We start from the raw sequence: 24,417 nt of genomic DNA, 5'->3' as shown, positions 1-24,417 counted from the left end.
TATTAATGATTAAATTATATTATAATTCCATTTAACGTTGTATAAAATACAATGATAGTGTAAGCACCAAAGAAATATATAATCGGTTTATATAAGGAATTACATGTATGTTAACGTATGGAATACGAGAGAAGCATTGGGTGTAGAAGAAAAAAGGAAATAAGGTAGAAAGATAACGATGGCAGCGACGATGGTCGAGACGCCCCCCCCTCAGCTCATAACAAACATCGAGTGGGGGATGATGGATAAGAGTAAATTCTATCCTCTGTACACGTTGAGCAGTTTCACGGGTAATTTTTATATTCAATGATCGGTGACGTTACTGACGTCGAACTTATTTGGCTCCAAATCCTAAGGTCTCGGTCAGACTTGTTGAAGTCGATTAAAAAACTTGTCAGATTTTCTGTCAAATAGTCTCAGTATGGAGGTGCCGTTAGCGTGTCTTTTTTTTATCTTATAATTTGGCCGACGAGCAATTGGGCTACCTGGTGGTAAGTGGTCACCACCGCCCGCCGAAATGGTGGTAGTGGCTTTGTGCATGCCCCTTGGGTTAGGTACTGGGTACCACCCACTCATCAGATATTCTACTGCCAAACAGCAGTACTCAGTATTGTTGTGTTCCGGTTTGAAGAGTGAGCCAGTGTAACTGCAGGCACGAGGGACATAACATCTTAGTTCCCGAGGTTGGTGGTGCATTGGCGATGTAAGGAATGGTTAATATTTCTTACAGCGCCATTGTCTGTGGCCGGTGGTTACCACTTATCAAGTGGCTCATTTGCTCGACCGAAAACCAATATAAAAAAAATAATAATAATCTTATGTATTTCAGTTCGATGCGCGCTCTATCCGTTAACGTTAATAAAAACTCAGATACAAGTTCAGAGGAAGAAGGAAGCTTACAAAGGCGTTTCAGACGCGATCACGAAGATCTACGCGAGCGAAGGCGTGTCCGGTCTGTACCGCGGATTTTGGTTGTCTAGTGTAAGTGGAATTTTCGATAATTTTTTATATTAAGCTTTTTTTTTTTAAATGTCATTGTTGGACTAAGTCTTCATTGCTTTGCATTACTGTTTTTACCATAGGGCACATGGGGCACGTGCCCAGGGCCCCCATCCTGAGAGGGCCCCGAAGAACCAAGAATTTAACCAACCAACCAATTTAACAATTTAATAAACCAAATTAAATCAAAAAATATCTAACAAAAGGGCCCCAAATTCATGGGTGCCCAAGGGTCCCAGCATAGCTTCAGACGGCTCTGTGCTTTGCCAAGAATGATCTAGACCTCATTTCACCAAGATACTTTAATTTGGTTCATGGCTATAATTTATAAAAAAAAACTCAATCTCTCGTCCAATGAACATTAATTTCGGCAACATAAATATCTTACTCATAACACAAGACACTCACGCACGCACGCACGCACGTAACTGACGCAAACACAGCCTCGCGTATATTTTTGTAGGATCATATTTGAAGTATTTTTTCTTGATTCAAATAAAATCATTTGTCATAACGAGTTTTTCATTCCACAGTTTCAGATAATCTCTGGAGTGTTCTATATATCAACGTACGAAGGTGTCAGGCACGAACTTGGCAGATACGAAATAAGTCCTAGATTGAAGGTAGGATAAAGTACATCCTAGATTTGTAAGTAAATATCACCCGATGGTCTCGTAAGACCTTGTTATTTATAAAAAAAAAACTGGATCGAGGAAGATGAAAGCGGTTTCGTTTGTGAAACTGTTTCTGAGCTTCTAAATATATTGATGGTATAGTCTCAGCGTGGGTCAGTCTGGATAAAAGAACGTTTGAAAAATCAAACATTGAAACTGCGACAGTACAGTGTAGCGTCAGAAAAATAATGTTGTAGTTTTTTTTTGGTGAAAAATGTTAACTTTTAAATTCGTCGTTTAATAGAACTGTGTTGAAAGTAAGGCTACGTAGATAAGCTAGCTAGATTCTACCGAGAAGAAACGGTAAGAAACTCTATTGTCTAGGAGTTTCAGCTCAAATATGACTTCATGAGCCCTTCGAGGCAATGGCTAAATTAATACCTGTCATCTAATGTTACATTAGCAGCCTGCAAATTTCCCACTGCTGGGCTAAGGCCTCATCTCCCTTTGAGGAGAAGGTTCGGAGCATACTCCACCACGCTGCTCCAATGCGAGTTGGTGGAATACAAATGTGGTAGAATTTCGTTGAAATTAGGCACCTTCATCGAGCACGAGATGAATTATAAACACAAATTGAGCACATGAAAATTCAATGAACCCGAAATCATCGGTTAAGATGCACGCGTTCTAACCCCCGGGCCGTCTCGGCTCGCCTGCCGTCCAATGTTACCAGTTATGAAAATACTCGTTCGTGTTTTCCAGTCGTTCATCGGCGGCGGCTGCGCGTCCATCGTCGGTCAAACCGTAATAGTTCCGTTCGACGTGCTCAGCCAGCACCTCATGGTGCTGGGTTTGGCTAAGGGTACAGGCGTTAAGAACGCGGTGAGCATTTCTGTTGATCATAAAACTTGAATTGAAAAATGAAAAATTTCGCCGTATATGTCTAGCATCCAGCTGTGCCCGCGATTTGTGCGCGTTTGAATTCGACGAAAAGTTATTGTTGTAAGCTAAGCTACTCTTTATTACGTCCGCTATCTGCCGGTGAAAGTCCCGTCGAGATCGGTCCAGCCGTTCCAGAGATTAGCCGGAACAAACAGACAGACAGACAGACAGACAAAAATTTCAAAGATGTGATTTCGGTATATGTACCGTGTAAAAAGTGTTTATTTATTTTTATATTTATAACACAACACTGTTACACTTGACTACTTATATCCACTTTAATTTTACTTCCAAAGTTCCGATAACGGTTTCGTCGACGTTCAAACGCCGATCGCAAATCCATAGCGAATATCATAGATTAATCGAGCTCTCGACCAATGATGTCGCGTCGATTCAAGGTCAAATGTTGTTCGTTTGGCTTTACTCCTCCTATGGTCGGAACAGAGTATACGCATGCAGTATCCATAGTATGGGAGTGTTAATGTGTGCAGAAGATCAACCCGCTGGGCCTGGACCTGACGCTGCGGCTGTCGAAGGCGGCGCTGGCGCGGCAGGTGGCGGTGCGCGTGTACCGCCTGCACGGGCCGCTCGGCTACTACCGCGGGTACGCCGCCTCGCTGGCCGCCTACGTGCCCAACTCCGCGCTCTGGTGGGCGCTCTACACCGCTTACCAGGGTACTTCGTGTTTTAGTCGAAAGGGGGTAGTCCCTGAGTTCGTTGCCGGTTCCTCGCGGTTGAATGAATGTGCCTCCGTGGATAAAGTGGACCACATTTTGCAATTATTAAAACATACTAAAATTAAGATTTCAATTTCCAGATGAACTCTTCAAGATCAGCCCGTCGTGGGTGTCACATCTGTTGATACAGTGCGTGGCGGGCACGCTCGGAGGCTTTACGACGACGATTCTCACCAATCCCCTCGATATTGTGCGGGCGAGACTACAGGTACGTTGAATCCAGTATAAGCCATCGGTCAGGGTCTTTGGAAGTGATAACTTGTTATGGGAGGGTAAACCGCTTCGTTACGTAACGCGTTACGGCGACAGTCTGTCTGACTTCCCTTTCTGTCACGCATACAACAGCGCTACGGCTCTTTCTCTCTTGCTCTAACCCACAGCGCTGGTCGTATTTCAGATAGAGACGCACGTATTTTAAGAGCTTACCCAAATGTGCGGTATTTATAGTGCACATGTGTGCACAACATAACGGCTTGCACAAAACCCAGGGCCGGATCTACTATATGGCTTTTTGGGCTTCGGCCCAGGGCCCCGTGGATCAAGGGGCCCCCAGCTGAGTCAAGTCAAAATCAAATATATACGATAATGCGAAATAATTACCTAATTTTATTAAATTAAACAGATCGCATGGTTTGCAGCCCTGCGAGTCCTGCAATTAATCAAATCCATTCAATTCATTTAATTCAAGTCCACATTCAAGTGTATCTTAGGTGGGCCCCTAAGTAGTATTAGCCCAGGGCCCCCTAAACTCACGGTCCGGCCCTGACAAAACCAGATATTCTACCAAGGAACCATATGTAGTATTGTTGATTTCCAGATTAAAACATAAAATCTTAGTTACTTTAGTTAACATTACTTACCAACAGGACGTTTATTTGCCAGTATGTCTACCTGTATATCCAATTACTTGGTGGTAGGACTTTGTGCTAGCCTGTCTGGGTAGCTACCTTCCACTCATCAGGTATTCTACCTTAAAACAGTACTCAGTTTTGTTGTGTTCCGGTTTGAAGGGTGAGTGAGCCAGTGTAACGACAGGCACAAGGGACATAACATCTTAGTTTCCAAGGTTGGTGACGCATTGGCCATGTAAGGAATGGTTAATATTTCTTATAGCGCCGTTATCTATGGGCGGTGGTGACCACTTACCATCAGGTTTCCCATTTACTTATATCAAATGAATTAAATTGTTTCCAGGTTGAAGGAGTCGGTACAATGAAAGACGTGTTCAAAGAGTTATGGCGGGAAGAAGGTCTAATAGGTCTTTATGCGAAGGGCTTGTCAGCGAGGCTGGTTCAGTCTGCCTGCTTCTCCTTCTCTATAATACTGGGCTACGAGAGTATAAAGCGGGTCTCCCTTAGTGACGAGTACAGGACCAGAGTCCGCTGGTGATTAAATAGAATTTGACGTTTAATTTTGTGTTTTATTTGTTCTTGAGAATCGAAGGATTCTTTTGGTTGTTTCTTGCTTTTATATTTAATAAATGTTAACAGTTACAATATATAAATATTTAAAAAATAAACAATAGTAAAAAAATATATAAAACTTTATATACCAAATTTTGTGTTGGTTAGGGAGTTCGCTTGGAACGAATCCTGGTTGTGAAATGAAGTAAACTTGACATAAAAATGTAATTTAATTTTGTAAAATGATTGTAAAATGCTGAACCATTGCCCCGACGTGAAGGGGGGGGGGGGGTAATATGCGAGTCGTCGGTGCCTAGAACACCGATATGTTCACTAAAAGAACCAGCGGCGCCCACTCTATCTCTTTAGGGGGGGATCGCTAGAGTACCATTGTAAGTTAAATAGTTAAACCCTTGGATCTAAGTTGCGAACGGAAATAGGTTCCGTCACTAAAGGTAATATTTTTTCTAATTCGACAGGTGTTTACATCCGTTAGCGCGCTTTTAGTACCTACCCAATCCCATTGTATGTTATTAAATCCCTCCTACACGGCAGGACTGATTTTAAACTTTTTTTTTTTTTGTATTATGTTAGAGGTGGCAAACGAGCAGGAGGCTCATCTGATGGAAAGTAACTACCACCGCCCATGGACATCTGCAACACCGGGGGGCATGCAGGTGCGTTGCCGGCCTTTAAATAAATAAAATTAAAATTTTAAATTTTAGTAAATTTGAGTCCCTGATTTATTTTTGTCCGTACAAAGTCGGCACCGGCAGTTCATAAGATTGACCGCCTCGCTGTTTTAGTGGCCTATGAGGCGGCAGATTGCGAGATCATTTGTTCGAACCCCGAGTCGTGTCAATGAAAGGTTATTGGTTTGTTTTCTGTAGAAAAATTCTCAGTAACAGTCCGAGGTCGGTAAATTCAAGATTACGCCTGAACACTCCGATCGTTTACCGTCCCATCGGATTGTGAGTGTTAATAGGGCACCTGTGTTTGCACATACTATAAAGCCGGCGCCAGACATGTGCTCACAGATGTGGTCACTTCTTTGAAGTCTGGTGAAGAATACACATTTGGTCACTTATCACGTACCGGCCAGATATGTGTTCAAAGATTTGATCACTCCTTTGAGTCCCTCGTGTCTGGCTCTCCTTGAATCAGTTCTATAAACTCGTCAATTTACTCCATCGCTAGTTTGTTTAGCTACAAATCATATAAGTTTGCGCTCGATAGCTCTCAATGGCGACGCTCGCGGAACCGGGCTTCGCGCAAGTGTGGCAGTCACACAAACATTCGAACTTGTGTGTTCGAAAATGTGACAATAGTAACAAATGTCCGTGCCACACATGTGGACACTTATTTGAACACATGTCTGGCGCCGGGGTTATATGTCCTGAGTAGTTAGTCAGATCCTCTTAAGATTGACCTTCGTAACTGAAATCGGTTAGGACGACATCATCATAAATAATACATATTTACAATAAGCTTACTTGACGGTACGCCAGAGGGCTACATTAAGATATATGTGGATACCCTTATAATTTTAAACTTAGTAATACAAAATCGAAATAATAAAATAGTTGAACTTTGTTATTCAACATATCTTCGTATGAAGTCACTTTGTTTGTATTTAAAAGAGTGACTCAATGTTTAACAACGGAACTATTCGCCGGTTGGGATGATAGTAAAATTAGTCAGACTTTTCGCCCGACTATTAATAATTTATAGTACTGTTATAACTATTGACTGCAAGTCAAATTCAACTCACATAAATTCCGTTTATTGTCAAATGTCAATGTTAGCGCGCCAATTCGACATCAATGTCAATAGGCTACTTGACTGGTTTTTAAAATCCATTTTATATTATTTAGGTCAAGGAACCCAGTATAAGTTGTTTTTTTTAATTCTAGTACATATTTGCTGAAAAATATCAAATTAAAAATCCCATATTTAGATAGCGCGCGAAAACGCTACTTTGACAATATGGCGCTGCAATGGGGTCGGCGGCGTCACTTGCCTGTATTGTAATCTGTGGCACATATAATCCACATACAGTAGACAAACGAGGTCAACGAGCAAGTGACGTCATCATAAGCCCGACCAATCGGGAGCGTTTTGAGTCACTTGACAAACGTTTAAAAAAATCCTTTTTTATTTATGGATTTTTGAATAAATTAATTATTATTTTCAACTTTCGTTAATAAATAACCATTTTTAAACTCATAATATATACTCATTACAATAATTGACACTTTATTTTTCGCATTTTCAAATAGTCTGTTGTCAAATATTGCTTTTTTAATCTTTTTCTCTCGTGTCTACAATACTTTTAGAATCTTTCGATAATTTTTTCATTTTCGGCTACGCTTGCAAAACCCTGTCAAAGAAACAAGCGTCTTTTTTATTTTTATTTCTGTGACATTATTTAAAAATAATATGCGGATAATTTGGTCGTCAAAAAATAAATTGTTTTTTTAAAAATATTATTATCAAATTATTAATTAAATTATGCTACATACGTGATTAAAAAGAATAAAATAAAATCAAACTAAGACATAGTCAATTTCAATACTTTCAATTTATTAATATATTCAAAATCAAAATATACTTTATTCAAGTAGGCTTTTACAAGCACTTTTGAAACGATACACTATTATTTATATTGAATAACAAACTATTTAAAGTAAAGCTACCACCGGTTCGGAATGTAGATTCTACCGAGAAAAACCGGCAAGAAACTCAGTAGTTACTCTTTTCCAATATCTAAAAATACAGTCATGTTAGTTGAATACAATTATATATGTATGTCATCTTCTGCCTGGAAGTCAACAAGCGTTAACTTCACGCTTTTTTATCATTAATATAATCTTGTATCGAATAATATGCCTTCTTTACCGATGTATTTTTTACAATTGACTTGAATCTATGAAACGGCAAAGTTAAAACTAACAATCGTATAAATAACACACCGCTTGTATAATAAACCATTAATTTGGAACTACATGGATTTAATTGTATTAAATATAAAACAATAACAATACAAGTGTAGCCCTTTGCTGTTCTGTCATTGTTATCGTGTAGTGAAGCCATTGTTGTGGGCAAGCATTTGATTTCCAATAGTATTTCCACTTCATTGAATACATATTCAAGTCAACCGCGATGACTGTATGGTTAGAACACGCGTCTGCAATCGCCGATCAAAACCCACGTACCACTGAATTGATATGCATAGTTGTTTTTATAATTCTTTCGGCGATGCAAGAAAATACCATAAAAATAATGTATGTTGTGTGAAAATATTTTTTTCTCGTGTGTGTATAATTATTACTATTGAGTTGTTAGTTTTGTTTAGTTGTTAACTGCGTCCAGGGGTAGTGGGTACCTACTGTCAAATATTCGAAAAAGATTTAGAGATACCTAGACAATTTAACTAATGAATAAAATTAATAAGAAGCACGTCTACCACTGGACATAGGCCTCCCCTAAAGATCGCCACAACGACCGGTCTTGTGCAGCCCGCAACCAGCTGCTTCTCGCGACCTTCACCAGGTCATCGGACCACCTAGGGTCCATGGTCACCACTCGAGAACTATATATTATAGTAACCCATATTTGAGCGGAGTTTTTTAAGAGCAATCCTTCTTATTAAAAAAGGGGACTACGTTATTAAGAGGAGTTTTACAGAATGTGTGCGACACATTGGAATCATGTGATATAAACATCAAAGATATATGAGCTGAGCTAAATAAGTTTCGTAAGCATACATATGTATTAAGTAAAGAGCGGTTACTTTTAACAGATAGACAATTTTATTATATGTATATACTATATATAAAATTAGGGTAAAATAAAAAAAATCATTTACATAGAAATATTTATTTCGTTAAACAAAGACTTCAGAACGATTCGAGGGCCTCCCTTCCAACTTTCCTTTATAATGTTATAAATGAAAAAATACAATTAATAATAATAACGTAAATAATTTGTTTCCTATTCATTTTAAACTATTTTAAAAATATAAACTGTTTTTGTTCTTCTTAAGTTTAAAGACGTTTTCAATAAATAGATCACAACTTCAACATTTGCAATTCTCCAGTCACCAACGATCACACGACATTATTTCAAAATTTCTTAACAGCCTATTCATTCGGTCGTTAAATACTTTTATTACAGAGTGTTGACAGCACAAAATTTGACAAACTTAGTTGATGATAAACGTCGACGAGTAAAAAAGTTAGTACTCATAAGTTTGATTTCAAAGATATCTTATATTCAAAATGATAATCACCCCAGTATTTTTTTTTTACTAGGGGCCATTCATTTATTACGTAAGACTATTTTCGCTTGTTTTTGACGCCCTCCCCCCGATTATAAGAAAAAATAAGAATAGGATGACCCCTCCCCCCTGTTTAATACTTATTACGTAAGAATCTAAAGGAAAAAATGAATATATGTTTGGTTTATTTTAATATTTGTTTCAAAGAATCAATTATTTGAAAATTTTATTCGTAATTTCATAGGTACTAATAATCTTTATTTTATGGCCCGCCCATTGCCATGGAAATGGAAATATCGTTTTATACCTATAGGCATCCGAGCGAACCTCGACAATCGAACCATTTTCAAATCATTTTAACTTTGCGCATTTTTTTTTATCTTACGTAAGAACTATCGAGACTCCTTCCTTAAGGGGGGTGGCCCCTGTAAGAATACATAAGACATGGTCGAGCCCCCTCCCCCCCCTAAATTGTCTTACGTAATAAATGAAAGGCCCCCTAAGGCTACAATCAGACATGGGTTCGTTTTGACAGATACGTTTAGCGGTGACGTTTGTAACTGTACGGTCGAGAACACCACTATTCCGGATCCAGTGAAAAAATACCGACCAGACAAATTACACAGCGTTCAGTTTTACAAATCAGTCAGTCAGATTTAGAAACGATTCCGTATATACGGACCTTCTGTTCAGACACTTTCGAACGTTCTTTTCGAACGGTAAACGTGTTCAAAGTCACAAGTAACAAAAACGGCTCTACGGCGACTTTGCGTTTAGCCGCGCTTTATAATAACAACATAATGATCTCTTTGTCTGTCTGTTCGCCTCCTACAACAGATCACTTATAATTGTATATTAAAAAATATTAAATTAAAAAGAATAAATAAATAATTATTATAGGAAACTAAGCTGCTGGTTAATTCCCGTGAAAGATGTATAGAAAAAAATATTGTATTGCCATTTCTAGAAAGTATTTTAATACAATCGAGCTATGTGGAACGAATGATATTTATGAATGATATTACCTTATTAGAAACTTAAATAATGAGATAGGCACATCCGGTTCCCGTCATATTTTACCTCTCTTTCTACCCAGGTATGTATGTCTCTTTCGCACTACCCTCTCTTTTCACCTGGCCTGGTGGGAAGCGCTGGTAGTAGTCAGCGATTCCCTTGTAATCGTTGTCTGTAATTATGCACCAGGCAGAAACAGAAGCCAAGCTTCTAATAAGGTAAGTAGTTTAATATGCGTTTTATTTCAGAAAAAGTAATTAATTATATATAATTCAACCCAAATGAAAATATTTGAAAACAATTTGCTTTTACAAGTACGATATGAATAATTAAGCTATGAAAATGAATCATTTAAATCAATTCAGTTTATAAGTTCCTTAAATTGCTTCAATGCACAGGATTAAACAGGGAAGTCAAGGTAGAATTACTATTCGAAGAAGATAAAATTTCACGCCGATAGAATTTTTGGAAAGTGTTAGCCGATCTCCAGTTTCCTCGAGCCAATATATCATCAAGAGGAAAATTGTTAATCAAATTGCTCGAAGCTACAGCGGAACGTATGCTTCCTGGAGTTGTTTTAATGCCTGCATCTCTCTAGTGTTTTTATCCATCCCGCAATGACAGTACGGGAGACTGGGGATGGTGATCCTCGTAGGGTCATAATTAAATTAGAAGTCCCTGACCTGCTCTGTCTTTCATTTAAAATTGAAATCGTTCTATTTATCCAATACACCGGATTTAATTTTTCATTTTCTTTGTTGGCCAACAATTTCCACCCTAATTGTCTATAATCATTACAATCTGTTTTTGACCCAAAAAGATGTGACCACAAGCCATTTGCAATAGGTCCACGGCGACCTTTTGAAAATCACCCTTTAAAAATATTTCATCAATCTTTTCATTAAGATTGCTAAGCGAAGCATCCGATTTTCTAGACCAGACTAATAAATTTCGGCAACTATTTAAGAAAATTTCTTTTTGTTTTAAAATACAAAAAGTGAAAGCAGAATAAGATTTATCAGAGTGTACCAAGTGACGTAAATTATCATACCCCTTTAACTCATCATTAGTTTCAAGCTCTATAAATCCAGGGGAATGGTTATATAATTTTTGTGTGTCACTATATCGCACGTCAGACCACGTTTCGCTGCCAAACCGTTGAACTTCGTTCAACATTCTTATATATTCCAAAGGGGCGGTAGGTATAACAGGATCCTTAATTTTAGTTTCAATATCAAATGATAAATTAGGTACTTCAGGATTCAGATCACTACAGTATTGCATCGACTGATTATTATAAAGTTCACGAATCACGTCTGACAAAAATGACTCATTATCATTATCGCAGTAATTATTTCGTTCGTTATACAAAACATTTCGCTTTAAATCACAAACTTCTTTGGAGAGTTTTTCTAAAAGACGGCGATGGCGTTTATGATTCTTGGAGTGACGATGCTTCTTTTTCTTTGAGACTCGTTGAGATTCAGACGAGCTCGAAGATGAGGAAGAGCTATCACTGCTATCGCGAGGCTGACCGCCGCCTATCGCGTTGTGAATTAGTACCCGATGTACCCGCCACAACTCGCTCAATAGGACTACTAACATCGTTATCCATTATAAAACAACTATTGAACGTTTACTAGTCTAAAAGGAACGAAAATAAGTATTTGTAATAGGTAGTACACACAATATATAAAATAGGGTAGAAAAATAAAAATAAATGTGCAACTTACATGTTGGATTTTTCACAATTATCACTTTGAAACAAAAATTCAAATTGAAAAGTACTTTTAGTGCACAAGTTGACCGGACGGGAAACTTCAAGCCAATGATTACAAGGGAATCGCTGACTACTACCAGCGCTTCCCACCAGGCCAGGTGAAAAGAGAGGGTAGTGCGAAAGAGACATACATACCTGGGTAGAAAGAGAGGTAAAATATGACGGGAACCGGATGTGCCTATCTTATTATTTAAGCTTCTAATAACGGTCAAGTGGTTTAATAGTTGATTATCAAAGTTCCAGATGATATTGATATGAGTTTTTGCCTATATGACGTCACACTATAGCGACTAGTGTTTTAGGTCACAGACTAAATAACGACTTTTAATTTTAATATAATAAAACAATAATGTGCTTTTATGACCCAAAATCAGAATATTTAAGTATATTAACTCCAGATATTTTAATTTTTATCAAATTTCATAATTTACTTATTATGAACTCATATAAAAAGATATTTAGTCGTTGTTAAACTAAGTACGGTCAGTTTGATATACAACAGCGACTCATTAAATAAAATAATCGGGTACGCATTTTTGCAACGCAAGCGCTTTAATAACACAAGGCATTAATATCTAGAACTATCTGAACCCGTGACTTGCCCACGTGGAATTCGTTTTGTGACGAAAATGGTTCAAGAACTTGTATACAACCCCCTCAAAGAGGGCGACCTCCGTGGTCGAGTAGTGTGTACACCGGTTTTCATGGGTACGCCACTCCGAGGTCCCGGGTTCGATCCCCGGCCGAGTCGATGTAGAAAAAGTTCATTAGTTTTCTATGTTGTCTTGGGTCTGGGTGTTTGTGGTACCGTCGTTACTTCTGATTTCCATAACACAAGTGCTTTAGCTACTTACATTGGGATCAGAGTAATGTATGTGATGTTGTCCAATATTTATTTATTATTTATGTTCTCCTTGCGGTTCAAGCTTGCTGCGCACCAAATTTGGTTACAATCGATTCATTTGTATATTTTTATTATAGATATATACATATGGTTAAATTAGTCAATTAGGTAACAGTCTAGACACTTCACTAAAGGGCGCCGTTCAGCTAGCGACCTGAATGACACCCGCCATTCACGGAATAGGGACTTTTGTTGATCTAGAAATATGTATATCGATAGTTTAGGCTGCAACATAATTATTTGGTTAAATGCCAAATATTTATAATACCGCGCTGGCTGATTACTCTAAAAGCCCTATTGGCTGAGTGTCATACAGGTCGCTTGGTTGAACAGCGGCGAGCTGCGAGATATGTATCAACTGTTTTAATAATGAACTTAGTACAAAAAATAAATTTAAAAAACATAATACATTTCGAATTAGTAGAAATGTATTACTTTCTAAATTAACTTTGGTGTTAAGTTGTTTTTCAAAGACATACCAAACCATTGTCAAATCATTGTGCCATTATATGGAATTTAAAATAAAACTTAGTAAACTTAAAAATAAATGTATTTAGTCAGCTTTTAGTTTAGTTATCATTTACTGTTCGTTTGGAACTTTATATGGCAATAAGCTAACCCTTCAGGACAAATGCTCTACGAACCTTAGGCCTGCCTCCACACATTAACTTTGCCGTTGGGTATGGAGACCAAGTATATTGAAAGAAGCACTTTACTAAAAACATGGTCTCGTTTAGCGAACTTAAAAACTTAAAAAAGATTTCCAATTTTTCTGTATATTATTATATTGGTTGTGTGTAATTGTTATCTTAACAAAGAGATTTGAACGATTCTCTTCCATCATGTTCGGTATAGCTCTAAAATGGTCCCATTTCAATTTCATTGATGTTGGACATTGTCAAATTTGAAGCAAACACATTTTTAAGTCGGCCTTTATTTTATGTCGTTATAAAATTAAAGTAAAGTTGGAAGTTTCTAAGCAGTATGTTATATAGAATATTTTTATTTCGATATAAATAAAAAATCTATATATCAAAAATCACAAACATCTAAACCAAGCCTCTATTTATTCTACATTTATCTTTCATTCGATACAAATATCAAACTGTATATGTATTTTCATACATTCGGTGGTTCGTTGTCTAACAACATAATCGTTTAAAATATTTAAAATACAACGTTTAAACGTACATCTATTTTTTTATAACAAAAATTATACTGTCACAATACAGCTACCGTATATGGAACGATTACTTTAAATATCACTATTACACGCTTTGTCTTATAAAAATCTCCATTTCAGTTACGACTAATACAATTACCAATAAGGCTGCTAGAGCGTTAGCAAAATTACATAAAAAATAATAGCAGCCTGTGCTATGTGAAAGAGATCTGTATAAAGCGGTCATCTAGCTTGCTCCTTCGACGTCATAGTTAAGGCCTGTCCAACAAGAACTCGTTCACCAGCGTTCAGCTCAAATTTGAAGTCGGCTGGGGCTTCGAACAGCAATATAATAGTACTGCCCATATTGAACTGGCCGAATAATTCCCCCTTTTTATAAGAAACGGTATTTTTAAACTCTTCAATTCGATTGCGCTTTCCTTTAGTGTTTGTTCTTAATTCTGGATCACTGTATATTTCGATAGAGCCAACGTTCGTTGCTCCCACTGCTGTCATACTAAAGAAACCATGCTTCCATTCTCCAACGTAAACTGCTCTTTCATTGACAGTGAACAAACCCGGTATCAGCCGAGCCATCCATGGATTTACAGACAGCAATTTGCCGGAGAAATGTCGTCTAAAGTTTGAGGTCCAATCGCATGGGGAGTGGAATCTGTGGTAGTCACCGGGGGCTAAATAAATTATGCACTGGTGCAATATATTCTTTTTATTTTTCAATAAGGAATTATAATAATTATTTTCGTTAGTGGACCATTTGTTTTCTCCTAAGAACTCTTCAAGACTATAGGTTACTCCTTTCACTTGCTCTATTTTATCGGTATCTGCTGGACCACAGTTTAGAACGACACCGTCGCAAGGCGACACACAAAGCGCCGGGGCTATGTATCGGGCCCCTGGTCGCAAAGGACGAGTGAAAAATTCAGATAAGCTCTTATAATATGTTAGATCTTTCACAGCTGCGTCGTTTAAATTAACATTGAAGAGTTTAACATACGTACCGTAAACGAGACTTCGTATTGATACGGGAAGCTCGCAGGCCGCCAAACGTCCCCATAACCGACTTGTTATTCTAAAAGGAAACATTTCGTAGAATTTTATTTCTACTTTTGACACCTCGTAATTTACACTTGCACGTATATAGCACCATCCAACGTAAATTACACTTCCCAGAGGCACCCATTTTGTAAAAATCGCACGGAAATTCATCCATTTCGTCTTCTGAAATTTCGTACTCGTTGTATTAACGCTCTTTGTTTGATTATGAATGGTCGATATTTGTCTAAATGGTTTATGTGGTTTTAAACGTCTGAACATCGGGTTTATGACTGGAAGGCAACTCCGAATGCGCGTCGGTGGAAACATTATGCACTCGGGCACCTTCCTTCGTGGTATAAAAATAAGAAATGTTTATCTAATTAATTTCGGGAATTGATTTACGTACTAAATTACCAACATCCGATAGCGAAATAGGTACTTCAGAAAAAATACTGAAAACGTGTTCGGAATTCAGTTGAAAGAATTTAGTGAAAAATTTTATTAAGTTGGAAGTTGTTTTTGAAAAACACATAATTTTAATATTATGTTATAAAAAATATATATGTAAATTATTATATAAAAAAACTTATTTTTACTTTTTATAGAAAAACATGGTTTTAGAACGTGTTCTCACTAGGGATGTTGACAACTCTTTACTCAAAACATCGAATCATTTTATATTACTTATTTATATCGTTTTAAATATCTCATATATATTAATTCATATTAGGTTTTTTTGAGTGAGCTATTTTTTGATAAAAAAGATAACTCTAGTAAAATATAGTAATTATACTGACTTTGTAAATGTATTTTTTGTCACACAAGGATTATGCCGTTCGAACAATTAACATCTAGTACGAAAAACCGTTACAATCATTTTAAGCCAAATAATAAAATACTTGTTTAATTAAATAACAGTGTCAAAAAGTTTTTAAATATTTCATTACATATCTTACAGACAAATATATACCTATAATTCACCTTAAATCTAAGAATAAAATTATTAATATAAGAATTGGTATATTGTCATATAAATCTTAACGGTATTTTCTTTCTTACGAGTTATCAAGTAGATCTTAATTAATATACTGCGAACTCTGTCTAGACTCTAGAATTGTATGAAAATAGTACTATGACGTATTTATGGCACATGATTTTATCGATTTATATAGAAAAAAATCACGATGTTTCAGACAATCGAGAAAATAATATTATCATTTAATTACATATTCACTTGTTAAAATATAAACTTTAAATTAATGGTATTAATTTTCTTCAAATATAACATAGATATGAAATAAAATTCATATTTTCAATCCTGTTTTATTTATTTGCCAAACTTAAGAGATTTCTGTGATAATAAAACTCATCTGTTTTATTATACATATAGATATAAGAAAACCGAAAGTGTACTTTGCAACTGGCAATCCCTTTCTTTTTTTTTTATAATTAATTTGGCATTTGGTATGTCATGGGTAGATGTTGAAGTTTTTATCAATATTTTTAATTTTCGTGTTTATTATTTAATTTTCCCTCCTTTTTTTTAATTTCAATGTCCAAAAGTTACAATGGCAAATTTACAAGTTCTATTAAAGTATATGATAAGAAATCCGAACTATTCAAGACACAAGGCGACACCGACGAGTCCGATGACAATAATTCCTCATCGGAAACAGATTTTCGCGGTTTCGAGAAGGTGCCACTAGTTCTATGTCAGCGATTAGATATTACTCCGTATTTGAAAAAACTAGGCTATCCATTGGCGCCCGATTTAAAGGCAAAAATGGTTACTAATAAAAACACCAACAATACGAGCACAAACAAATTACTTCTAACTTGTTCTGTTATACTGGTGCGAGAAGATCTGGAAAAGCTTAAGCAAATGGTAAAAAACAATACACTATGTGATTATAACAGTTTGAAGTGTAAAATTTGTGATAAAACCTATTCAAACATAAAGAAATTGCAAAACCATAAGGAAAATAAACATATGATTATATATAAATCTCATAATAAGATACCCAAACGTGTTTCATTCTCTGATCAAATTATCATTCATGAAGTTAAAGAATACCACAGATGTAGGAAGTGTCCGAGGATATTCGAAGACTACAATACCCTGCGTCTCCACATGAAACAAAAGCATAAAAAGCGTCGGTGTTATGTTTGTCACTATTGTTCTAAAGATTTCATCGATCGGACATTTTTCAAAGTGCATATAAAATTACACTGTGATTCATGCGGACTGCTATTGGCTAATAAGAGGAAATATTTAGAACATAGACGTTATGTTTGTAGGATAATTAAGAAATACGAATGTAAGACTTGTAATATACCGTTTTTTAATTACATGGATTTGAAAGATCATAGTTACGATCACTTGGGTACGTTTTTCATATGCGATATATGCAAGGATCAATTTCGAACTAAATGCGAAGTCTCTCATCATATTAAGTTCCTTCACACGGAAAATTGTTCCAATGTATTGTATTTGAAACGTGAAGATGGATCTTATAAATGTAATTTCTGCAAAGAGACGTCAGAACAACAGCATTTTATAAAAGAACACGTCTCCACTTTACCAGATCTGCAAAACAGTGTAACGACGGGCTATAAAGATTATTATTTTTGCGGTGAATGCTTGAAGAAGTTCACGACCGAAAAGGATATGATGCAGCACAAGTGGACCCATTTTCTAAAAACATCAGATAATTCGCAATTGCGAAACGAAGAAACTAAAATAGATAATAATATACTTAAAATAACATATAACTTAAATGAACAGTTGCCAGATTGTTTGCAACCTAAAGTAGTATTGGAAAAAATTAAACTTCCCAAAGAATCTCAAGAAAATAAGGAACAAAAAAGAGCAGTAGTCCCCGATATCGATTATTTTAATTTTAAGGGCATGTTAAAGAAAGCAGTCGTTGATCCGATCACGAAGAAAACTATTATATCTAAACACAGATGTGAGGTATGACATTTTATATTTTAATCTTGTTTAATCACGAAAACTAATTCAGTAGGTCTCATAGGTGCTGAATGATTTCTGTAGTCCGCAAAACAGCCAAGTTTGCCCAGTTTGTAGAACACATGGATTATTACTGGAGTTTGTGGGTCCATCAGGCAAGCACGTACTATTCATCTAATGCTAGTTCAATTCAATGTTTATATTTACGGCTTCCGTCAATAGGTTGACAATTCTGCCAGTGTCAGGGTTGAAAAATACATGTGATTGCTTAAAACAGCACTTTTTCGTTCTGCCGAATGACCAGTAGCACGATCTAAAACAAATAAAACATCACAATATCATATACCAACACCAACACCCATTAAGGTACAAAATAATAAAACTACCTACGTAAATATACTTATTATATAAATAATACATACTTATACTTACTTAAAGCTTAATGTTATATCTATCAAATGGTAGAAGGTTAAGAAAAACAAACATAAACATACAAATATGGTTTAATGTCACATTTTAGGTTTCTAGACGATCTTTTTGTGTATCTGGTCTCGTTTCCTATTTCCTTTATATAATTGGGCAATCTTTTTTGTGGCTTTTAATTTACGGTGAGTGTAAAGATTATTTCACCAATGTTGTGTGCGTTTGAGAAATCACGATGAAGATTGTATGTCGAGATTACAATTTAATTTAATTTTTGTACAGAATGTTGGTTTAATGTTTTTAATTTTATTTTGTGACTAAATTGTTAAACACTATTGTCTATTCCTAACAAATAAATTAATCATAGATCAACATCAATAAAAACATAGGCTTCCAGTCTGTATTTTATTAGTGTGGTGGTAGACCACCACTAGTGGTTTAATTACAGGCCTTTAATTACTTATAATACTTTTAATTTATTCATTTATATTTTCAGAAATGCGGGAAATATCTTTCATCGAATTACTGTTTGAACCGTCACTTGCAAACAGTTCACGGTGTCATTAAGGAGTCCAACTGTGCTAAGAACTTACAATGTTCCTATTGCGAAGAAGTATTTGTATGGCCCTCGCTGCTGCAGACTCACAATTGTATAAGAATGGCGCTACCAGAGATGCCGTTTGACGACGCAAGACCAGAAATACATTTTGACAATCTCAGTTTAATGAACCAAGACGGTTTTGATACTTATAGTATATCGGACGATGAAGATTATATGAATGCGGTTGATTTTGAAATACCACCTCCTATAGTGCAACTAACAGAGTTTGAGCATTTGGATATTGTTGTGAACGGTGGAAATGGTCGTTTGAATGTAATCAACAATAAATTGTATCCAATAAATGATTTAGGTTATAAGGTAGTTATGCATGAGGTACCTATAGAATTTTAATTTGGTTGAACCATATCGGATAAGATTTTTTTTTTATATATATTTCCTCAAATAAACATTATGTTGTAGGTATGCGAGTTAAATTTTTCATTGCAATCAAATCAGCTATGGTGTTAAACTATAAATGTTGTTTAGTTGGTGATTGGTTAAATATGCTGTCTTCTTCTTACAAAGGTCAAATTGCTGAAGATAGAGAGAGAGAATCAAGTGTTCCTAAAATAGGCTACTTGACTGGTTTAAAAAATCCATTTTATACTATTTAGTAGAGGTCAAGGAACCCAGTAAAAGTTGTTTTTTTTTAAATTCTAGTACATATTTGCTGAATAATATCAAATTAAAAATTCCATATTTAAATAACTTTGACAATATGGCGCTGCAATCGGGTCGGTGACGTCACTTGCCTGTATTGTAATCTGTGGCACATATAATCCAAATACAGTAGGCAAACAAGGTTAACGAGCGAGTGACGTCATCATAAGGCCGACCAATCAGGAACGTTTTGTGTCACATGACAAACGTTTAAAAAATACATTTTTATGTATTGATTTTTGAATAAATTAATAATTATTTTCAACTTTCGTTACTAAATAAGCACTTTTAAACTCATAATATATACTGATTACAATAATTGACACTTTATTTTTCGCATCGTCAAATAGCCTATTCAAAATCTAAATTTATATAATATTTTACCAGTTAAGAATTATTGTAGCGAGAAGACTTGGCAAGATATTCGGTTGTTACTCTGTTCTAAGGTTACGACACATTAATTTATGATATAATGCTGACAGTTCGTTTCCCTGACCGTTAAATTATAAAAGCGGGAAGGATCAACGAAGTTCGATCGAGTTTTCACGTGACCGATGCGCAAAGAAAACAAAATATATTTGTAAATTAAGATAATAAATATACAATACTATGTTGATTGTAAATCAAGAATTACTGTATATAGGTTTTTTTTATTATCTGTATAATCTTGTGTTGAGTATCATGACTTTATATTGTTTTTTTTTTTTTTAACAAATAATTTATATTTAATCATAGGCAAAGTAAAAAATATCTGCATTATTTCATGATTAGAAACCGACTAAACAATGTTTATAATTAATACTATTATTGTTATTTTTTATTCGTTTCTGAACTGAGGACATAAATATGGAAGCATTCGTGGTAACATAAAAGTATAGATCAACTCTTCACTTTACGTTAAAAATACTACATTTTTAATAAAATAAACTTAATATAATCTGTATTATTTTGGTATCTACTCCTATTCGTGTCACGCACACTAAGACATCTCAGCACGACCGTCACTCATACTAATGCACGTCGATAATTATTTGACGTGGAGAGGCACGCTTTCGTACGTGAATATATCCTATTCCAATGGATGTAGGAAAAAAGATAAACAAAACTTAGATTTACGTATTTCATGCGATTCGCTAATAACTCAGCTATAGACACTACTAAGAGTTTACGATTAATATATCTTTATTTATAATACAACACTGTTACACTTAACTACTTGTATCCACTTTAATTTTACTTCCAAAATTCCGATAACAGTTTCGTCGACGTTCAAACGCCGATCGCAAATCCACAGCGAATATCATAGATTAATCAAGCTCTCGACCAATGATGTCGCGTCAATTTGCTGTCAAATGTTGTGTATTTGGCTTTTTTTTTCCTGTTATGGTTGGAATAGAGTATATATAAGGCAGTGCCGGATTTAGGGCAGAACAACAGCCCTGGGGCTACATAAGAGATGGGCCCCACAGTAAAGATTCCCAGAATTCTGACAGGTTAAAAATTTGATATCGGAACTTAAAGTACAATTAAAATGTCTTTAAGTAAAAAAGCTAGTATTGTATTATAATATATATATTAATCAAGAACTATTAGTAGTTTGTTTAGCTTTATTCCTTCTTCGATCGGAATCTATACATATAATAAAATTGGAGTGTATGTTTGTAATATTAAAATAACCGCTTTTTACTAAATGCATATCAAATCAAATCAAATCAAAAATCTTTATTCAATATAGAAGTGTTTACACTTGCTTATTGATTGTCAAAAATCTACCACCGGTTCGGAATTTAGCACCTCGGACCTGAGAAGAACCGGCGAAAGAAACTCAGCGGGATATTTTTTTTTTTTTTCATTTTGCATGTACAATAATTATTATATTTTAGTTATTTGAAACAGCCTGGAGGCGATCATTTCATTCCCAAGGTGTGCAGTCAACTAAAAAGTCATTAGTGTTGTAATATCCTTTAGCACACAAACGCTCTTTAACGATTCTTTTGAATTTTATAATTGAATAATTTTGAACGTTTTCTGGGATCCTGTTGTAAAAACGTATACATTGCCCCAAAAAAGAGTTACTAACCCTGTGTAATCGGGTACTTGGAGTAACAAGTTTATTCTTGTTCCTAGTGTTAATAGAATGTACGTCACAATTTCTGGGAAAATCGTTTATGTTTTTGCGTACATACATAACATTATCAAAAACAAATTGAGAAGCGACAGTCATTATTTTAATTTCTTTAAATTTATCTCTTAACGAATCTTTTGGGCCCAGGTTATAAATTGCACGAATAGCCCTCTTCTGCAGTACAAAAATAGTATTAATGTCAGCTGCATTACCCCAGAGTAGGATGCCATACGACATTATACTGTGGAAATAACTGAAGTACACAAGGCGAGCCGTATCCACATCAGTCAAAAGTCTAATTTTTTTTACCGCATAGGCTGCAGAGCTGAGTCTATTCGCCAACTTATTTATATGGGGGCCCCATTGGAGCTTAGAGTCTATTGTCATACCAAGGAACTCTGTTGATTCTAAAACATCTAATGCTTCCCCGTTTAAGCATACACTCGTTTTGACACATCTTACATTGGGAGTAGTGAATTTAATACATTTAGTCTTTTTACTATTTAACATTAAATTATTAACACTAAACCAATTTACTATTTCAGAGAGAGTATTGTTCACATCGTCATATATTGAAAGACGGGTTTTTATTTTAAAAATTAAAGAAGTATCATCAGCAAACAATATTATCTCGAGTTTATCACCTAGGAGATGTGGCAGGTCATTTATATAAACAAGGAAGAGGAATGGTCCAAGAATTGATCCTTGAGGGACCCCCACAGTAACTGGAGACCCGGGAGATCTCTTTCCATTTACAACAACCCTCTGAATCCGATTGCTCAGATACGAAATCAGAAGACTGAGTGCAGTGTCCCTAATTCCATAATGACGTAGCTTCCTGACCAAAGTTTCGTGTTGCACGCAATCAAAGGCCTTAGATAAATCACAAAATATCCCTAAGGCATCCTGTGACTCCTCCCAGGCCCTGTAAATATTTTTAACGAGCTCAACACCAGCGTCAGTTGTCGAGCGACCCCTTGTAAATCCAAATTGTTTCTTGTGTAGCAACTTGTTATTGTTAAAATGTACTAGCATTTGATTTGATTTGTATGTATACACGGTACATATACCGAAATAACATTTTTACAATTTTTGACTGTCTGTCTGTCTGTTCTGGCTAATCTCTGGAACGGCTGAACTGATTTTGAGGGGACTTTCACTGACAGATAGCTGATGTAATAAGGAATAACTTAGGCTTTAACAATAACTTTTTTTGTTAAATTCAAACGCGCACACGCGCACGTAACGAATCCACAATTCATTATTCTTTTTTAATATTTTCAGGACAAGCTCTGATTTAACATGTTTTTATAGGTTTGGTTTTATTGAGCCCAAAGAGAAAATTTTCCTAACTGTAATAATTGTTTTCTAAAAATGATTATGTTATTATAAAAAAAAAACTATTCACCGGCCATTTTAATTTAGTTATGTCCATTTGTCAGATCGTAATACAAGTACAATTCCTTATTGGTGATATAGAAGATTCTTGTATTCGTAATAATGCTCTTTAAGAACTGAGTCGAGCCATACGTCATTGTAATTAGTCTCTCTCGCTCGCACTCATTGTGTTCATGAAGCGTCGTAATGATGTGCGTAATCGATTAATGTCTCGATAAGTTTATTTAACTATACTAAACAATGATTAGATCTGACAAGAACTTATTTGTAAAAAAGAAGCAGCTGTCTCATTTGAAATATGATAAAACTCTAAAAACAACTGTTTAGCTGTAAGGAACACTATATATGTAACAGAAGTTATACTTAATAAATATTTACTTCAGTTGGAATCTCACAACAAAACGACGTAGTGCAACATATTTTTTGTCTGAGCGCGGCTCTCGAACGTAATGAACGACACGGCTTATTTTGTTTCTGTTTGTTATTTGCTGTTTGCCCTACTGACCGTTATTGCGTCACCGGGCGTGGGGCTACGGGTGATGTTTATCCTGAGGGTGTCTCCTATGAGATCACACCGGCTCAGGACATTGTCGCTGGAGTGGGGGCGCATCTGCTCGTAGTGCCACTTAATCGACGTCACCACCATTTCTACCACCGTCACCACCATTGTATAATTAACAACAAATACTAAATACTTTTTTATCTTTAATATGATCATGCATCGAGTAATATGCCTTATTTATGAATGTTTTTTTGATAAGAGCTTAAATTTTTCAATTTAAGTTCAAAACAACTGGAATACGAATACGGTACCCCAGGTAGGATGTATTAATTTTGTGAAGTCGGAAACTAGGTACTATTAGTAAAAAGTAGCAAGATATTCTGTTTTAAATCTTATCATCTTCGATTAGTTGTTATGTATAATATTTGACAGTACAAAATTATATTAGAGTAAGCTGTATGCCGGAGGATTTTGTACTAAATAAACGGTTAAATAAGACTGTAATAAAGAACTTAATATCGATAACAGATAATTAATTAAATGACCGTTATAATGTCATGGAGGTTTACTAAATTCAAATGTTTGGATTACTTTCTTATTAAGTAATTCATGATTTAGTCGAAGGGAACGTCTATTGAGAAAAGTAACTCCTGAAAAAATAGCTATGAAATTGTATAAAAGAAAGCTAGTTAATATTTTTTTGTTATTCTCATTTTGCATTTTTAATAAATTGGACCTGTGCGAAACCGAGCGGGACGCTAGTCGAAATAATTATAAAATTTACTAATATATACTTCTAGAAAAATGTACTTTCCTAAAATCAAAATAAAATACAAATAAAAATTAA

The 24,417-nt window shown here is 35.5% G+C and overlaps 3 protein-coding genes across 3 annotated transcripts; 2 read left to right on the top strand and 1 right to left on the bottom strand.

The window, feature by feature from the left end:
- The first annotated feature begins 98 nt into the window (after positions 1–98).
- On the top strand, positions 99–4,703 carry LOC113394103 (solute carrier family 25 member 44). Its single transcript, XM_026631303.2, has 7 exons — positions 99–290; positions 830–981; positions 1,533–1,622; positions 2,376–2,495; positions 3,047–3,230; positions 3,373–3,500; positions 4,487–4,703. Exons 1-7 carry the CDS (start codon positions 179–181, stop codon positions 4,679–4,681), a joined length of 981 nt encoding a protein of 326 aa, XP_026487088.2. The 5' UTR covers positions 99–178; the 3' UTR covers positions 4,682–4,703.
- A 9,249-nt stretch (positions 4,704–13,952) lies between these two features.
- Positions 13,953–15,404, bottom strand: LOC113394102 (phosphatidylserine decarboxylase proenzyme, mitochondrial). The gene has a single exon (XM_026631301.2). It carries the CDS (start codon positions 15,215–15,217, stop codon positions 14,078–14,080), a length of 1,140 nt encoding a protein of 379 aa, XP_026487086.1. The 5' UTR covers positions 15,218–15,404; the 3' UTR covers positions 13,953–14,077.
- A 944-nt stretch (positions 15,405–16,348) lies between these two features.
- LOC113394101 (zinc finger protein 431-like) lies at positions 16,349–19,578 on the top strand. The gene is made up of 2 exons (XM_026631299.2): positions 16,349–17,864; positions 18,781–19,578. The coding sequence occupies exons 1-2, from the start codon at positions 16,443–16,445 to the stop codon at positions 19,234–19,236; spliced, it is 1,878 nt and encodes a 625-aa protein (XP_026487084.2). The 5' UTR covers positions 16,349–16,442; the 3' UTR covers positions 19,237–19,578.
- The last annotated feature ends 4,839 nt before the right edge of the window (positions 19,579–24,417 follow it).

Source organism: Vanessa tameamea, chromosome 31 (genome assembly GCF_037043105.1).
Source record: "Vanessa tameamea isolate UH-Manoa-2023 chromosome 31, ilVanTame1 primary haplotype, whole genome shotgun sequence".
NCBI lineage: Eukaryota > Metazoa > Arthropoda > Insecta > Lepidoptera > Nymphalidae > Vanessa > Vanessa tameamea.
Note: the sequence above shows the minus strand (reverse complement) of the source record. Positions and strands in the feature narration are given on the sequence as shown.

Bases quoted from the DNA above. Each gene is read 5' to 3' on its own strand.
- LOC113394102 (XM_026631301.2), bottom strand. From the start codon at position 15,217: ATGTTTCCACCGACGCGCATTCGGAGTTGCCTTCCAGTCATAAACCCG.
- LOC113394101 (XM_026631299.2), top strand. From the start codon at position 16,443: ATGTCCAAAAGTTACAATGGCAAATTTACAAGTTCTATTAAAGTATAT. The intron at 17,865-18,780 runs GTATGACATTTT...TTATATTTTCAG, and splicing joins TATCTAAACACAGATGTGAG to AAATGCGGGAAATATCTTTC.
- LOC113394103 (XM_026631303.2), top strand. From the start codon at position 179: ATGGCAGCGACGATGGTCGAGACGCCCCCCCCTCAGCTCATAACAAAC. The intron at 291-829 runs GTAATTTTTATA...TATGTATTTCAG, and splicing joins CACGTTGAGCAGTTTCACGG to TTCGATGCGCGCTCTATCCG. The intron at 982-1,532 runs GTAAGTGGAATT...TTCATTCCACAG, and splicing joins GCGGATTTTGGTTGTCTAGT to TTTCAGATAATCTCTGGAGT.